Raw genomic sequence first — 15,557 nt, 5'->3', positions numbered from 1 at the left:
ATTCAGTTTCAAAAGCTTGGTCTATCTCTATACTTTTGGTCTTAAATCATTTGTCTAGGTGCTAGCTAACACTAGGAAAAATATTTTTATTCTCCGTCACCTTCTATCACTATATTCAGATCTGAAAGGCAGGGGGAGCCCCAACTCCACCCATAGACATCCAGTCTTTTTTGAGAATACTCACCATAAAATTGTAGAAAAGGTCAATTTTATTATAAGAACACTCATACTCATAATTTCACACACACACACACACACACACACACACACACACACACACACACACACAGTGCATAAGTACATACACACAGACACCCACACTCACTCACTGACAACAGACACAAATGCTAACATAAGATTTATATATATATATATATATATATATATATATATATATATATATATATATATATATATATATATATATATATATATATATATATACATACACACATACACATTTGTTCAAAAGTTATTTTACTGTTAATTCTGTGTTCATTATAGGTTTGTTAAATGTTCGACATGTTCAAAGAGATATAATAAACAAATAAACACTTTTTTTTTTTTTTTGAGGATTTTTTCCCTTTTTCTCCCAATTTGGAATGCCCAATTCCCAATGCGCTCTAAGTCCTCGTGGTGGCGTAGTGATTTGACTCAGTCCGGGTGGTGGAGGACGAATCCCAGTTGCCTCCGCGTCTGAGACAGTCAACCCGCGCATCTTATCACGTGGCTTGTTGAGCGCGTTGCCACGGAGACATAGCGCGTGTGGAGGCTTCACGCCATCCACCGCGGCAACCACGCTCAACTCACCACGCGCCCCACTGAGAACAAACCACATTATAGCGACCACGAGGAGGTTACCCCATATGACTCTACCCTCCCTAGCAACCGGGCCAATTTGGTTGCTTAGGAGACCTGACTGGAGTCACTCAGCACACCCTGGGATTCAAACTAGCAAACTCCAGGGGTGGTAGCCAGCGTATTTTACCACTGAGCTACCCAGGCCCCCAGATAAACACCTTTTAAAAAAAGGAGAATAAATGCAAATTAAAGTTATTAGTTAAATAATCATCAAAAGAGTTTCAAAGTGAAGTTGTGAATAAAAAAGGTGAATATGTCTGTCTGCTCCGATCACTGCTTCTGTAAACCCCAAATGTTCCCGAAAATTGATGATAAAATGTTATACATCATTGCAAACCTGAATTCTTTGCTTTCAAATGACACTAAGATCACAATTGTAGTCCATTCAGAGGCTGAGATGTTCCACAAAACATGGGGAAAGGGTGGGGCTTCCCAAAAAAGACTGAATATCTATGGCCGGAGTTGGAGCCATAGAAATAAGTGATAGAAATAAATTATTGTTTATAGTGTTTTCTGCCATTTAGTGGAATGATCTAAGACTAAATGTAGAGATTGAGCAAACAGAGTCTTTATTACAAGCTTTTGAAGCTTTTTTGAAGCTGCATTGGGGTGTCCACTGCCTTTCAGAACTGTATATTGGAATAGAAGTTGATAAAGAAAACAATATTTTTTCTAGTGTTAGCTGGCTCCTAAATGAACGATTTAAGACCAAAAGTAGAGAGAGAGCAAACAGAGCCTGTATTATAAGCATTTGAAATTGAACATAAAAAAGGGTCAATTTGACCCTTAACAACAAAGTAGTAGTTTTGTGTATAAATACATTACATTTTAATAAATGATATTGCCAGGTTCAGATCACCTCTGTGGAGGATTTCGTGAAGTTTCAGCTCGAAAACTTAAATGTTAAGGTGGTGTAAATCAGTGTAAAAAGGTTCAAATTGAACCAGAAGATCAAGGAAGGGTTAAACGTGAACATGCTTGAAAGTTTTCTTCATACGTTTTTAACTGTTTAAGAGATGAGACGAGCAACAAAGTAAATTGCTAAATGAAGCGAGACATTAATGAGAAATTAATTAATGTCATTCTAAGCTAATGCAATTATTCTCTTCTTTCATTGCTTTGTTCCCCGAGGTAATTAGAGATGAAATTGAGTTGTGCATCTTTTTGCTTTCCATACCTCCATATTCTAGAATATTCTAATAGCTGGAGCACTCCAATCATATTTTCCAATATATTCCTCAATCCCCAATGAATTCACCATGTGAGTGATCACGTCCTCTCTGTTCTGCTCTGTCTGTGGGTTAAGACACATGTTATTACTCCCTTCTTAGGTTCTGACTGTAGTAGTGTAGGTTCCTCTACGGGTTCACTGTGTCGACCGCCCGCGCCGGTTCTAACCCCTCTGAGCTATCCTGCTGTCAGCACTAGCAGCGGTGTTTCCTACGAGCCGCCAGTACCCGCGGCAAACACTAGCTACTATCTGCTTCCTCTGGAAGCGGCAGGGATTCCTCCGGGCAGCGTCTTGCTCAACCCGCATACAGGTGTGTGAAGATTCACTACAGGTACACTTGCATGTCTCTACTTCCTGTTGTACTGCATCCATCACTAACCCTGATCTGAACGCTGCTGATCTCTCATTGCTCACACTGATCATAAACATCATAAACACTGATGCAATGAATTCATCAGAGCCCTGATTCTCTGTGTATTTGGGCTCATGAGGACAATTTAGTGTTCCTCTATAGTCTAAATAGATGCTTTATGAATCTTTCCTTCATAGTGAACATGAAGAAAACACTTGCTTCCTTTCCACTTTTGTTAACAAATGCATTTGGTTACAAAACATTCTCAAGCATGCTTCTGTGAAATACATAATGAAGCAATTCTGGAAGTGTCATAGAACAATTGGTCAAATATTGCAGCTCATTTGAGAGTGTTATCTCGAGTATAGATGTATATGTATATGCATGCAGCTGCTGGGACATGCTATATCACCAGCACTAATGCATTTTTAAAAGGCAGCATGGGTGTGTAATTGCTTATTGACCTTTTTAAGGAGTTTTCATATGGGAAATGTCTAACTTCAGGCCTCAGGCAGGTGTTTTTAAACTGCTGTAGAACTCAATGAGGGATTTTTAAAGCTCACTGGATGTTATGAGAAGATTGATTGTAAGGGTCAGTCTGTCCTTGTGTGGCTTTTCACTATTTATTAATCGTCATTAACAGGTTTATTTTTCAGGTCTGTTGAAAATGAATTATTAGACTTGATTGTTAGATTTAACGCTATAATGCCGTATGTATCAGATATGATACACAATGTTTGACGGCTCCTGTTTCACTTTGTTCAAGCTGATGAGCCAAACAACCTATGGTATGTAAGTTTCACATGTTTACGGCACCATCTAGTGGTTATTTGTGAAATAAAAGTGGTTTCAGTGTTTATATCGATCTATTTAAAATGAAAACTTATGACTCTTATGTTGGGATAAATGACAGCTTATTTTAATAAAGTAAAAGTGACAGTAATGATTATATTGTTACTGATATTTTAAAATGAGTATTTGCTGAATATACGCAACTTGTGCTTGGTTCAAATTTTGTATATTATTTTATTGAAAATCCCCTTTGAAATCCATGTATTAAATATGATTCAACAGACTTTTGAGGAATATCTCTCAATCATCATTACATTACATTCATGCACACCACAAAACAAATCACAGAGCTTTAAAATTCTGACATATACATTTTATAAGATATATTTTATCTCTGAAAACCCCAGAGAGACCTCTGATAATACCCCAAGATTTACCACTGTAGAAAAACTTACATAACAAATATCCTACACAAAAATGAATTGCTGGCTCTCAGGAGCAGAATGACCTTTAAACCCTAATGCATCAAATAGGATACATAAAAAAAAACGTGCACAATTTTTGTTTTTACGATTTCTTTTTTATAGTTTTTCTAATGGTCCTAAAAAAACAGTTTAATTAAAAATAATAATAATATAATTTTCTGACAATTCTTTCATCTGTCAGGCTTTTTTCAGGGTTAAACAAGATTTTACCGTGTTCACACCATCATCGTTATCTACTGATATTAATCCTCGTTGTGTATCGATAAAGCAGTACTGATCATGATCGTGTTCTGATAAATACATAAATCCATTTTTTTTTTAAAAACATCTAATATTTTTACAGTCTTACATTTCAATATTTCCCTTAATATTAATATTACCACACAATCTAATTTTAATATTTTGTTAGAACACCATTTACTTGTCAGAATTTTACAGAGCCCTTTAGAGGACAGGGCGAGATTTGTTTTTGTGTTCCCTCACAACATATTTACCATGGTTTTACTACAGTAACCATTTTTTAACCATGATATTCGTTGTCAACCCATAGTGATAATGCAGGAAAACAAAAACTTTTGTGGGTATTATGGGTTTTCTATACAAATACCATAGTTTAATTATAGTTACTGTGGTAAAACCATGGCTTTACTACATGTAACCATGACCTTGTTTTGTTTTTTTGTTTTTTTTTTCTTCATTTTTTGTTGTTGCTGGAAACATGGTTTTACTACAGTAATGTTATAGTAACTATGAAAAATAATCATGTTTTTGTTTTGGCGGAAACCATGGTTTTAATACTGTATACTGTGTCCATATAGTAACCATGGTTTTAATACTGTATACTGTATCCATATAGTAACCGTGGTTTTAATACTTTATACTGTGTCCATATAGTAACCATGGTTTTAATACAGTATACTGTTTCCATATAGTAACCGTGGTTTTAATACTGTATACTGTTTCCATATAGTAACCGTGGTTTTAATACTTTATACTGTGTCCGTATAGTAACCATGGTTTTAATACAGTATACTGTGTCCATATAGTAACCGTGGTTTTAATACAGTATACTTTATCCGTATAGTAACCATGGTTTTAATACTGTATACTGTGTCCATATAGTAACCATGGTTTTAATACTTTATACTGTTTCCATATAGTAACCGTGGTTTTAATACTTTATACTGTTTCCATATAGTAACCGTGGTTTTAATACTTTATACTGTTTCCATAGAGTAACCGTGGTTTTAATACAGTATTCTGTGTCCGTATAGTAACCATGGTTTTAATACAGTATACTGTGTCCATATAGTAACCGTGGTTTTAATACAGTATACTGTGTCCGTATAGTAACCGTGGTTTTAATACAGTATTCTGTGTCCATATAGTAACCGTGGTTTTAATACTTTATACTGTTTCCATATAGTAACCGTGGTTTTAATACTTTATACTGTTTCCATATAGTAACCGTGGTTTTAATACAGTATACTGTTTCCATATAGTAACCGTGGTTTTAATACTTTATACTGTGTCCGTATAGTAACCATGGTTTTAATACAGTATACTGTGTCCATATAGTAACCGTGGTTTTAATACAGTATACTGTGTCCGTATAGTAACCGTGGTTTTAATACTTTATACTGTTTCCATATAGTAACCGTGGTTTTAATACTTTATACTGTTTCCATAGAGTAACCGTGGTTTTAATACAGTATTCTGTGTCCGTATAGTAACCATGGTTTTAATACAGTATACTGTGTCCATATAGTAACCGTGGTTTTAATACAGTATTCTGTGTCCGTATAGTAACCGTGGTTTTAATACTTTATACTGTTTCCATATAGTAACCGTGGTTTTAATACAGTATACTGTGTCCATATAGTAACCGTGGTTTTAATACAGTATACTGTGTCCATATAGTAACCGTGGTTTTAATACAGTATACTGTTTCCGTATAGTAACCGTGGTTTTAATACAGTATACTGTATCCATATAGTAACCGTGGTTTTAATACAGTATACTGTGTCCGTATAGTAACCGTGGTTTTAATACTTTATACTGTTTCCGTATAGTAACCGTGGTTTTAATACAGTATACTGTGTCCGCATAGTAACCGTGGTTTTAATACAGTATACTGTGTCCGTATAGTAACCGTGGTTTTAATACTTTATACTGTTTCCGTATAGTAACCGTGGTTTTAATACAGTATACTGTGTCCATATAGTAACCGTGGTTTTAATACTGTATACTGTTTCCATATAGTAACCGTGGTTTTAATACAGTATACTGTGTCCATATAGTAACCGTGGTTTTAATACTGTATACTGTATCCATATAGTAACCGTGGTTTTAATACTGTATACTGTTTCCATAGAGTAACCGTGGTTTTAATACAGTATACTGTGTCCGTATAGTAACCGTGGTTTTAATACTTTATACTGTTTCCATATAGTAACCGTGGTTTTAATACTTTATACTGTTTCCATATAGTAACCGTGGTTTTAATACAGTATACTGTGTCCATATAGTAACCGTGGTTTTAATACTTTATACTGTTTCCATATAGTAACCGTGGTTTTAATACAGTATACTGTGTCCATATAGTAACCGTGGTTTTAATACAGTATACTGTGTCCGTATAGTAACCGTGGTTTTAATACAGTATACTGTGTCCATATAGTAACCGTGGTTTTAATACAGTATACTGTGTCCATATAGTAACCGTGGTTTTAATACAGTATACTGTGTCCATATAGTAACCGTGGTTTTAATACAGTATACTGTGTCCGTATAGTAACCGTGGTTTTAATACAGTATACTGTGTCCGTATAGTAACCGTGGTTTTAATACTTTATACTGTTTCCATATAGTAACCGTGGTTTTAATACAGTATACTGTGTCCGTATAGTAACCGTGGTTTTAATACAGTATTCTGTTTCCGTATAGTAACCGTGGTTTTAATACAGTATACTGTGTCCATATAATAACCGTGGTTTTAATACAGTATACTGTGTCCGTATAGTAACCGTGGTTTTAATACAGTATACTGTGTCCGTATAGTAACCGTGGTTTTAATACAGTATACTGTGTCCGTATAGTAACCGTGGTTTTAATACAGTATACTGTGTCCATATAATAACCGTGGTTTTAATACAGTATACTGTGTCCGTATAGTAACCGTGGTTTTAATACAGTATACTGTGTCCGTATAGTAACCGTGGTTTTACTGTAGATTAGCCATGATTAAACTTGTGGTTACTATGGTTTTACCATGGTATTTGTAGTAAAACCATAATAACCACAAAATTTGGTTTTGTGTTTAGATTTTTTTCTGTATTATTACTTTGGTTTTACAACAAATATCAAGGTTAAAATATGGTTACTGTAGTAAAACCATGGTAAATTTATTGAAAGGGCACGCAAAACTATTTTAGAAAAAGATTCCTGCCCTGTCCTCCAAGGGGCTCCTTAGAATTTCCCCTCATGCTGGTGTAAATATGAAGTGAAATTGTGTTTAAAAGTAAATACTATCAATCAGTGCATTGTTTGTTTTGGTTTAGTTACTATCCAAATTAGAGAACAAATGATTTCTCCAACTGCAGGAGATGAGGAATGGCATTTTGAACCTCCGGTTTACTCTTAACTATTTTTAAACTGTTATATGCTTTGTTATATTTTTATTTGATGTAAAACTGTTAAACAGGATACTCTGGTAACATTCTCTCATCTTTCAAAAACTATCAAATCTTATTTTCCCTCTTTGTTCCATTGTGTATTAACTGTCACACATTTAGTATTTGGACTACTATTAATTGGTTGACTAAAGTGTATTACAGTAATCTGATCATATATGAAGCGTTACACTTATGATTGTGTTCAGTGTGTGACACTATAAATGTTCATGAATTACAGGTCAGCCGTTGGTAAACCCTGATGGCAGTGCTGTATTGTATAACCCCGTGACCCCGCTGGGCTCGAGTACACAACCCTCTTTACCACCACCTCCACCTGTTCATCACCAGACAGCCAATCACATCATAGCACAGGTGAGTTCATTATCTGACCACTTTAGTCTAACTTGTGGAGTTCATTGAACTAAATGTTTTGTGTATTAATAAACTGACACTTTGTTTTTCACACAATTATATGTGATTATTGACATTCATCCTTTGATCAGCGTATGAATATCAGCATATTTTTAAATTATTTCTTAATGGCCCAGGTGTTTTTGGTGGCTGTTAAGGAAATATGAATTGTATATCGTTCATGGCCTCAGGTGCTGAAGAAACATGCTGAATGCAGAATATGATGCCAGTGTCTGTGAAATGCACATTGACCAATAAAATATACTTGATGCTTAATACATTCTTTAGACGCTGTTTTGATGACCCTTTAGGATAATGGGAACTCTAAATGTATTAATGAGATCTTGGGTTGACCCTGTCAGCATGAACGGCTGTGCCAGTCACTGAAGATATGCGGTTACACCGTGTTTGATGAATGAATCCACTGGAGACTGTGTTACAGTGATTTTACTACGGGTCAGGGGAGTTGTTAGGGACAACATTACTGATACATTATTGTTTTTATAAAATATGATCAAATACATCAATAAGTTGTTAAATGCTCATCCAATCAGAATTTAGAGTGTGAACTGTCTCTTTAAATACAGACTCGTGTATAGATTGGCGTGTATGTTACTGTCAATCAGTGTTTTATCATTGTCATTTGCCTGCTTGCAGTATGTACCATCTATACTCGTAGAGTTTATCAGTGTTTGTGCAGCAAACTAACAGTCCTTTGAGTGCTCAGTTCATCTTTTGTTTATTCTCTTTATTAGGTGTTTTTTCCATTCTGTACATCTGTTAATAAACCCATTATCTTCCTCTCTGTTTTATCTTCCTTTGTGTTGTCTGTTCCACTTTCTGTGTATTTCCTCCTTTCCTCTGTGTCTGTTTCCTTTTCCTCTTTATTTCCTTTTCCTCATATGTCTGTTTTCTCTTCCTGTATTGTTCCTATTCCTCATCTTCCTGTGTTTTCCACTTCCTCCTCTCTCTGTCTCTTTCCTTTCCTCGTGTGTTTGTTTCCTCTTTTGTGTCTGTTTCCTCTTCCTCTGTGTTTGTTTCCTCTTTCTGTGTCTCTTGTTTCCTCTTCCTCTCTTTATTTCCTCTTCCTCATGTGTCTCTTTCCTCTTCCTGTCTTTTTCCTATTCATCATCTTCCTGTGTTTTCCACTTCCTCCTCTCTTTGTCTCTTTCCTTTCCTCGTGTGTCTGTTTCCGCTTTCTGTGTTTTTCCTCTTACTCTGTGTTTGTTTCATCTTTCTGTGTGTCATGTTTCCTCTTCCTTGTGTTTCTGGTTTCCTTTTCCTCTTTATTTCCTTTCCTCGTGTGTGTTTGTTTCCTCTTTCTGTCTTTTTCCTATTCCTCCTCTGTGTTTGTTACCTCTTTTGTGCCTGTTTCCTCTTCCTGTGTGCCTGTTTCCTCTTCCTGTGTGCCTGTTTCCTCTTCCTGTGTGCCTGTTTCCTCTTCCTCTGTCTGTTTCCTCTTTCTGTGTGTCTTGTTTCCTCTTCCTATTTTTATTTCCTTTTCCTCTGTGTCTTGTTTCCTCTTCCTCTGTGTGTCTGTTTCCTCTTTCTCTGTGTGTCTTGTTTCCTTTTCCTGTTTATTTCCTCTTCCTCGTGTGTCTGTTTCCTCTTGCCATGTTTTTCCTATTCCTCCTCTGTGTTTGTTTCCTCTCTTTTGTGTCTGTTTCCTCTTCCTGCTTGTTTGTTTCCTCTCCCTCTGTCCATTTCCTCTTTCTGTGTGTCTTGTTTCATCTGCCTATTTATATTTCCTCTTCTTCACGTGTGTCTGTTTCCTCTCTCTGTCTTGTTTCCTCTTCCTCCTTATTGTGTCTGTTTCCTTTTCCTCGGTGTCTCTTCAGCATCTGTGTCTTCAGCCTCTCTGGTCTGTTCAGACATTTGCTCTGCCCGTCCAGCACTCGACGGCATCTTACCCACCACAGATCCTCTCAGTGTCTCCGTATCAATACTATACTGTGGTACCTACTGCTCTCTCTCTCTCTCTCTCTCTCTATCTCTTATCGTCTGCGTCTCACATGTTGTCATTCGTCATATACTGTCCAGCTTTTTTTATTAGATTGCTGTCAATAGCACATAATTAGCATAAAGGCCAGTGGATTCATGTTGAGTGAGTCGCAGTAGATGCACTCAGCTGCAGACTCTGTAAATGAATGCAGCAAGTGTTGCAGTCAGGTTTAGCATTTGAATGAGTTTGCCAGACTTGCGTATCATGTGCTCTGATAACCTCTATTTCTTGACCTCCCTCTGCTGTAAACATCCTTAATGACTCGTTAAAAGAGTGGGAGATGCTTTTGAATAATTAATGCAGGAACAGATGTTGGAATTAATATTCTATGAATAGAAAAGTAGTCTCTTCCCTTTTTTAATGGAGCAAATTCATACAGACAATTAGTTACAGTTTGGCCAGAAAAACTCTTTTGGAAGTGCACAGACGTGAATGTTTGGCAAGCACATGTCAAGCTTACGGTCTCATTGTACATAATATTTTCTAGTATTACTGTTGCGCTAACAAACGTCAGTACTCAACACCTTCAAATGTTTGTACCATTAAAACTGGATGTAGTTAGCTATAAACGTGTCTACAGTGTAACTATTTTTAACTAGCTTACTCTGCTCAGATTCTCTTTAAACTGTTGCTATGCCATAACAGCAGTCGACCTGAAAGAGAAAACTGACCGTAGAAGACAGTTAACACTAATGACTGCTATAGCGCCCCTTGTGGCAATTCTGAGAATGTAATGTGTACTTGCGGTGCATTATGAATTGTGCTAAGACACATTTTGGAGTGCAACAATATCAAGCTTGTGTAGTTGGAAGCATTTGTGATGAAGTGTTTAATAGGTCTTAGAGTGAGTGAAGACTGTGAAATGTGTTGACACACTAGTGTACAGATGGAGCTGCTCACTACTGTGTGTGTGTGTGTGTGTGTGTGTGTGTGTGTGTGTGTGTGTACTAGCCGCAGGATAATCTAAGTGGTCAGTTCAGTCACATGACTTTGGTGCGGCAGCCCTCGGGGGATGCTCGTGATGCTCACACTGTTGTTTACCCCTCACCTGTGACGCTCCCTGCACCACTGCCACCGCAGCAGGCTGGGTACATGGTGCCCTTGCCCGGACAGACCGTGCCCACCTCTGCATTTCCTGCGCAGCCTACAGCCACAGTCAACCAGCCTGTCATGCAGCCGCAGCAGAGCTTCATGCAGCCGCAGGTAAGTGAAACAGATTACAGTTCTGTTACAAAAATGACACTGCAGCTTTAATTCAATAATAATACTCAGATCACAAGCAGTTGTTTTGTTTGACAGACATGTGTTTGTTCATAGATGGCAGTGTGTTATTGTTCACCTGGTCAGTACTCTGTGTGTGGGCATCAGTATCGGCCGGCGGGCAGTGTTCAGTACAGCAATGCTCCGAGTCAAACGATGCCCCCTCCACCACACACACCTGCCCAGCAGACAGGTAACTCCACACACACTACAGTTGAATGTATGTGGGTTTTCATCCACATAATTTTATGCAAATTTTGGGATATCACATAAATGCTGGATGGATACACCAAGATTAAAGTTCCCAAAATGCACACAAAAAATGTATACGCTCACTTGAGGTGGATAATATTTGTATTTGGTAAGAAGATATGCTCATTAATTACTACGGAAACACACCGAATATGTTCCTATATCATTTTATTATGTAATATACAGTTAATGCTCATCTAAAAAGTAATGTAACTTGGCCTCAGCAAGCCTTGTGAATGCATAATTTGCTCAGAGAATATCACCAATACAATCACATAACATCTGAAGTGTTGCTCTGGTTATTGTAAAATGCCACACATAAAGTCTGTCATGAAAATGATTGTGTACAAAAAACCTCCCAAAACTGTGTGACACGCTTTCATTCCCAAATATGAGGCATCTGTCACTGAATGCTAGCACACATTAACTTTGTCAGAGAGTTACTGCATGTCCGCGAACTCTAAACTGCTAGTGATTTATTACATTTAATAAAAACAACCACAGTGGCTTCAACTTCCATTTTCATGTCTATTTTGCGATTATTCTGCTTTTGCATGAATTAAATTGGTAACTTGGATAGAAGCAGGACTAGCATTTTCACAAATGATCTTCGTGGTGTTTCGTTCCATTAAAAAGTTCTTCATGCAGTGCAGATGGACACTGTACTAAAATAGCAGTCTGAATTGAATGTACTGAGAGAGAAACACAGGGTGCCACAACATTACAACAGCAAACATGCAGTGCAGCATTTTGAGTGTTTATAATTGGGAAGTGCTTCACAAAAGTACTTAAAAACTGAAGTCAGAAGAGACTCCATATTTAATTTACAGTCCTTTCAATGGCTTTTACTGTCTAAATGGTCTAGATCACATCTAAGGCCCTGTTTCCAGCTGCTATTAAGATGCGTTTTGGGTGATCTGATCACGTGTGAGCACTAAATACAGGTCTAAACGGGGTCTAAAATGTTCTGTGATCGAATCACAAAAACCACATACAAATGTAGTCAAAAACACATGTGACCTCATCGCATTTTGATGTGTAAACGCTAATCCATCCTGTATGCGTCCCGGCAACAGTGAAGCTCCGCCCCTCACCTGTCAATCAACCGCTGTGCTAAAACAAGAGTTTAAAGTTTGCCGGATACGAGCGGCTTTAAAAGGAAATAACCGTCTGATTGGAAAATTAATAAAAGCGGATACACAATCACGAGATTTTCACAGATCTTCTTTAGTGTGTTTGATATCAACACAGATGAGAAGCACGAACACCTGAAGCTCCTTTAATACAGGTAATCCACTAAAATAACAGATAATCCTGCTTGACATGTTGCGTTTGTGCTTAGATTAAATTTAAATAGCATCTGGGAGAAACAGCGCACCTTTGTTGCGCTTTAATATCATGCAGTAACACACTAAAATAGTGATTGATGTATGTCATCATAAAACAGAGACCCTCCCCTCCAAATCTGAACACAAGTGGTCACAGGAGACACATTTAAGTGACCAGGTGTGAACAGCGATGTGTCTCACCCAGGGGCGAACTGGCCATAGAGAGAACCGGGACTTTTTCCGGTGGGTCGGCCGTAAAACGGTGCCGAACGGGCGGTGATAAGCTGAAACGGGTTACCGCATTATGCCAAATGGGCCACGACTGGCTGAAGAGGTCCGCTAAACGGCACCGTGATATCCTGAAGGGGGCCGTGATATGCAGTAAAGGACAGCAACAGTTTTTTTTTTTTTGTTTTTTTTTTTAACAAAAGAATTAACGTAAATGATTTTATAAATTATAAGCTTCACATTTCTGTCTATGAAACCTCCAAAAATTGGAGTGTCCATTGTAAGTGTCTCACTGGAACACAGATTTAAAGAAAAGGAGGACGAGTCGAAATTAATTTGAGGTAATCGATAGTGTCCAAAAATTTGTGTTGAACTCAGAATGTTCCTTTTTCAACAGTACAACCCATTGAACCGACTTTACGTCTATCCCTCACAGCCTTGTTTTCAATAGAGAAATATTAAACATATACATTAAACAAGTCCATTAAGTGCAGTCAGAACCAGAACTGATTGCCATCATGACTGCACACAGATCCACATCTCTTTACAAGATGGTGAATAAAGGTGACATTTCAACACTGTTAACACTCATCATTTATCATTTCTCTCAGTACTTTGTTGTCTCGGGTTCCTTTCTTGTGTTACACACACACAGTGATTGTTGCAGAAATGAGGCGGCACCACAGGCGCAGGAGATCTCACAGCCCGCAGCTAATTACACCATTGTTGTGTGCACAATTCAACACAATACAAATCTCAATCAAACGAAGAGTTTTGTTTTCACTTAGATGTTACATTGTGTTGTTCATCGTTCAGATGTTTTACTGTAGGTGGGTTCGATTTTAAAACTCAACACTTCAAACAAATCTCATGTTTAGATTGTGTGAAAATGGATCCTTTAAAAAAGTGCGAGACAGATGATGTTTCAGGTGCTGATGGGCGTTCAACACTCAAAGCTGTTAAATATTCATGTAGGGAGGAGCCATGTGATGTTACTCTGGATCTTTACTCTGGTACTCTTCAGAGCGGCTGAATGCGGGGCCGAGGCACTGTCTGAGACACACTATCATTCTCACAGTGAACCGGTCTCTTTTCCAGTCCCTCACTCCTCCTCGAAACCCCTCCTGTGACATCACCATGACATCACACCTCTGCTGGACTGAGCTGCGTTTTATTCGTCTATCGGTGAGGTCACATGATCAGTGATGTGTTGTTTAGAATCACTTTTATAAATGACATGTTTTTCAGTTTGATTGTCACACAACATTGACTTATCTCTGCCGTCAGGTCCGTGGAAGAGGACAGAAGTTTACGTTTAAAATGTAAAAGTTCCTGTATACATAGTCATTTGTGATGCCATTTGAAAGCTTCAAATCTGAACTTTTCACAGAACTCCACTTATTTGCATTTGCTACATAAAATAACTAAATGGGTAAAGTTTGTCAAGATGTTGGCTTGAAAAAGCTTGGCCTAACAGTTTAAAATATTTTTAAAGCTTGAAGTTTGAGAGTTTTACAGCTCCAACAGGTAAACAGAAACAGACAGACAAAACAAACGTATGATACATTTGTCAGACAGAAAGATAAATGGACAGACAGACCGACGGACAGAGACACAGACAGATAGATAGATAGATGATAGACAGACAGATAGATGGATGGATAGACACAGACAGACAGACGGATGGATAGGCAGGCAGACAGACAGACAGATACAGTTGTGCTCAAAAGTTTGCATACCCTGGCAGAAACTGTGAAATTTTGTCACTGATTTTGAAAAACTGTCTTTTATTTAAGGATAGTGATCATATGAAGCCATTTATTATCACATAATTGTTTGGCTCCTTTTTAAATCATAATGATAACAGAAATCACCCAAATGGCCCTGATCAAAAGTTTACATATCCTTGAATGTTTGGCCTTGTTACAGACACACAAGGTGACACACACAGGTTTAAATGGCAATTAAAGGTTAATTTCCCACACCTGTGGCTTTTTAAATTGCAATTAGTGTCTGTGTATAAATAGTCAATGAGTTTGTTAGCTCTCACGTGGATGCACTGAGCAGGCTAGATACTGAGCCATGGGGAGCAGAAAAGAACTGTCAAAAGACCTGCGTAACAAGGTAATGGGACTTTGTAAATTTGGAAAAGGATATAAAAAGATATCCAAAGCCTTGAAAATGCCAGTCAGTACTGTTCAATCACTTATTAAGAAGTGGAAAATTCAGGGATCTCTTGATGCCAAGCCAAGGTCAGGTAGAGCAAGAAAGATTTCAGCCACAACTGCCAGAAGAATTGTTCAGGATACAAAGAAAAACCCACAGGTAACCTCAGGAGAAATACAGGCTGCTCTGGAAAAAGACGGTGTGGTTGTTTCAAGGAGCACAATACGACGATACTTGAACAAAAATGAGCTGCATGGTCGAGTTGCCAGAAAGAAGCCTTTACTGCGCCAATGCCACAAAAAAGCCCGGTTACAATATGCCCGACAACACCTTGACACGCCTCACAGCTTCTGGCACATTGTAATTTGGAGTGATGAGACCAAAATAGAGCTATGTTTGGAGAGGGGTCAACAAGGCCTATAGTGAAAAGAATACCATCCCCACTGTGAAGCATGGTGGTGGCTCACTGATGTTTTGGGGGGTGTGAGCTCTAAAGGCACGGGGAATCTTGTGAA

General features: G+C 37.8%; 1 protein-coding gene across 5 annotated transcripts in view; it reads left to right on the top strand.

Annotated features, from left to right (window-relative positions):
* Positions 1 to 15,557, top strand: part of LOC127446974 (R3H domain-containing protein 1-like) — an 86,119-nt gene that overhangs the window by 54,322 nt on the left and 16,240 nt on the right. For all 5 annotated transcript variants that reach the window (XR_007898275.1, XM_051708386.1, XM_051708384.1 and 2 more), the window contains exons 15-18: positions 2,193 to 2,402; positions 7,634 to 7,767; positions 10,760 to 11,011; positions 11,126 to 11,261. Coding sequence is in view for 4 of the 5 variants with exons in the window: in XM_051708386.1 (XP_051564346.1) it covers positions 2,193 to 2,402; positions 7,634 to 7,767; positions 10,760 to 11,011; positions 11,126 to 11,261 (732 nt within the window). In the remaining variant the exon portion in view is untranslated. The remainder of the gene's footprint in view (positions 1 to 2,192; positions 2,403 to 7,633; positions 7,768 to 10,759; positions 11,012 to 11,125; positions 11,262 to 15,557) is intronic.

The sequence above is a fragment of the Myxocyprinus asiaticus genome, chromosome 10, assembly GCF_019703515.2.
Source record: "Myxocyprinus asiaticus isolate MX2 ecotype Aquarium Trade chromosome 10, UBuf_Myxa_2, whole genome shotgun sequence".
NCBI lineage: Eukaryota > Metazoa > Chordata > Actinopteri > Cypriniformes > Catostomidae > Myxocyprinus > Myxocyprinus asiaticus.
This window is presented reverse-complemented; position numbering and strand designations above follow the sequence as displayed.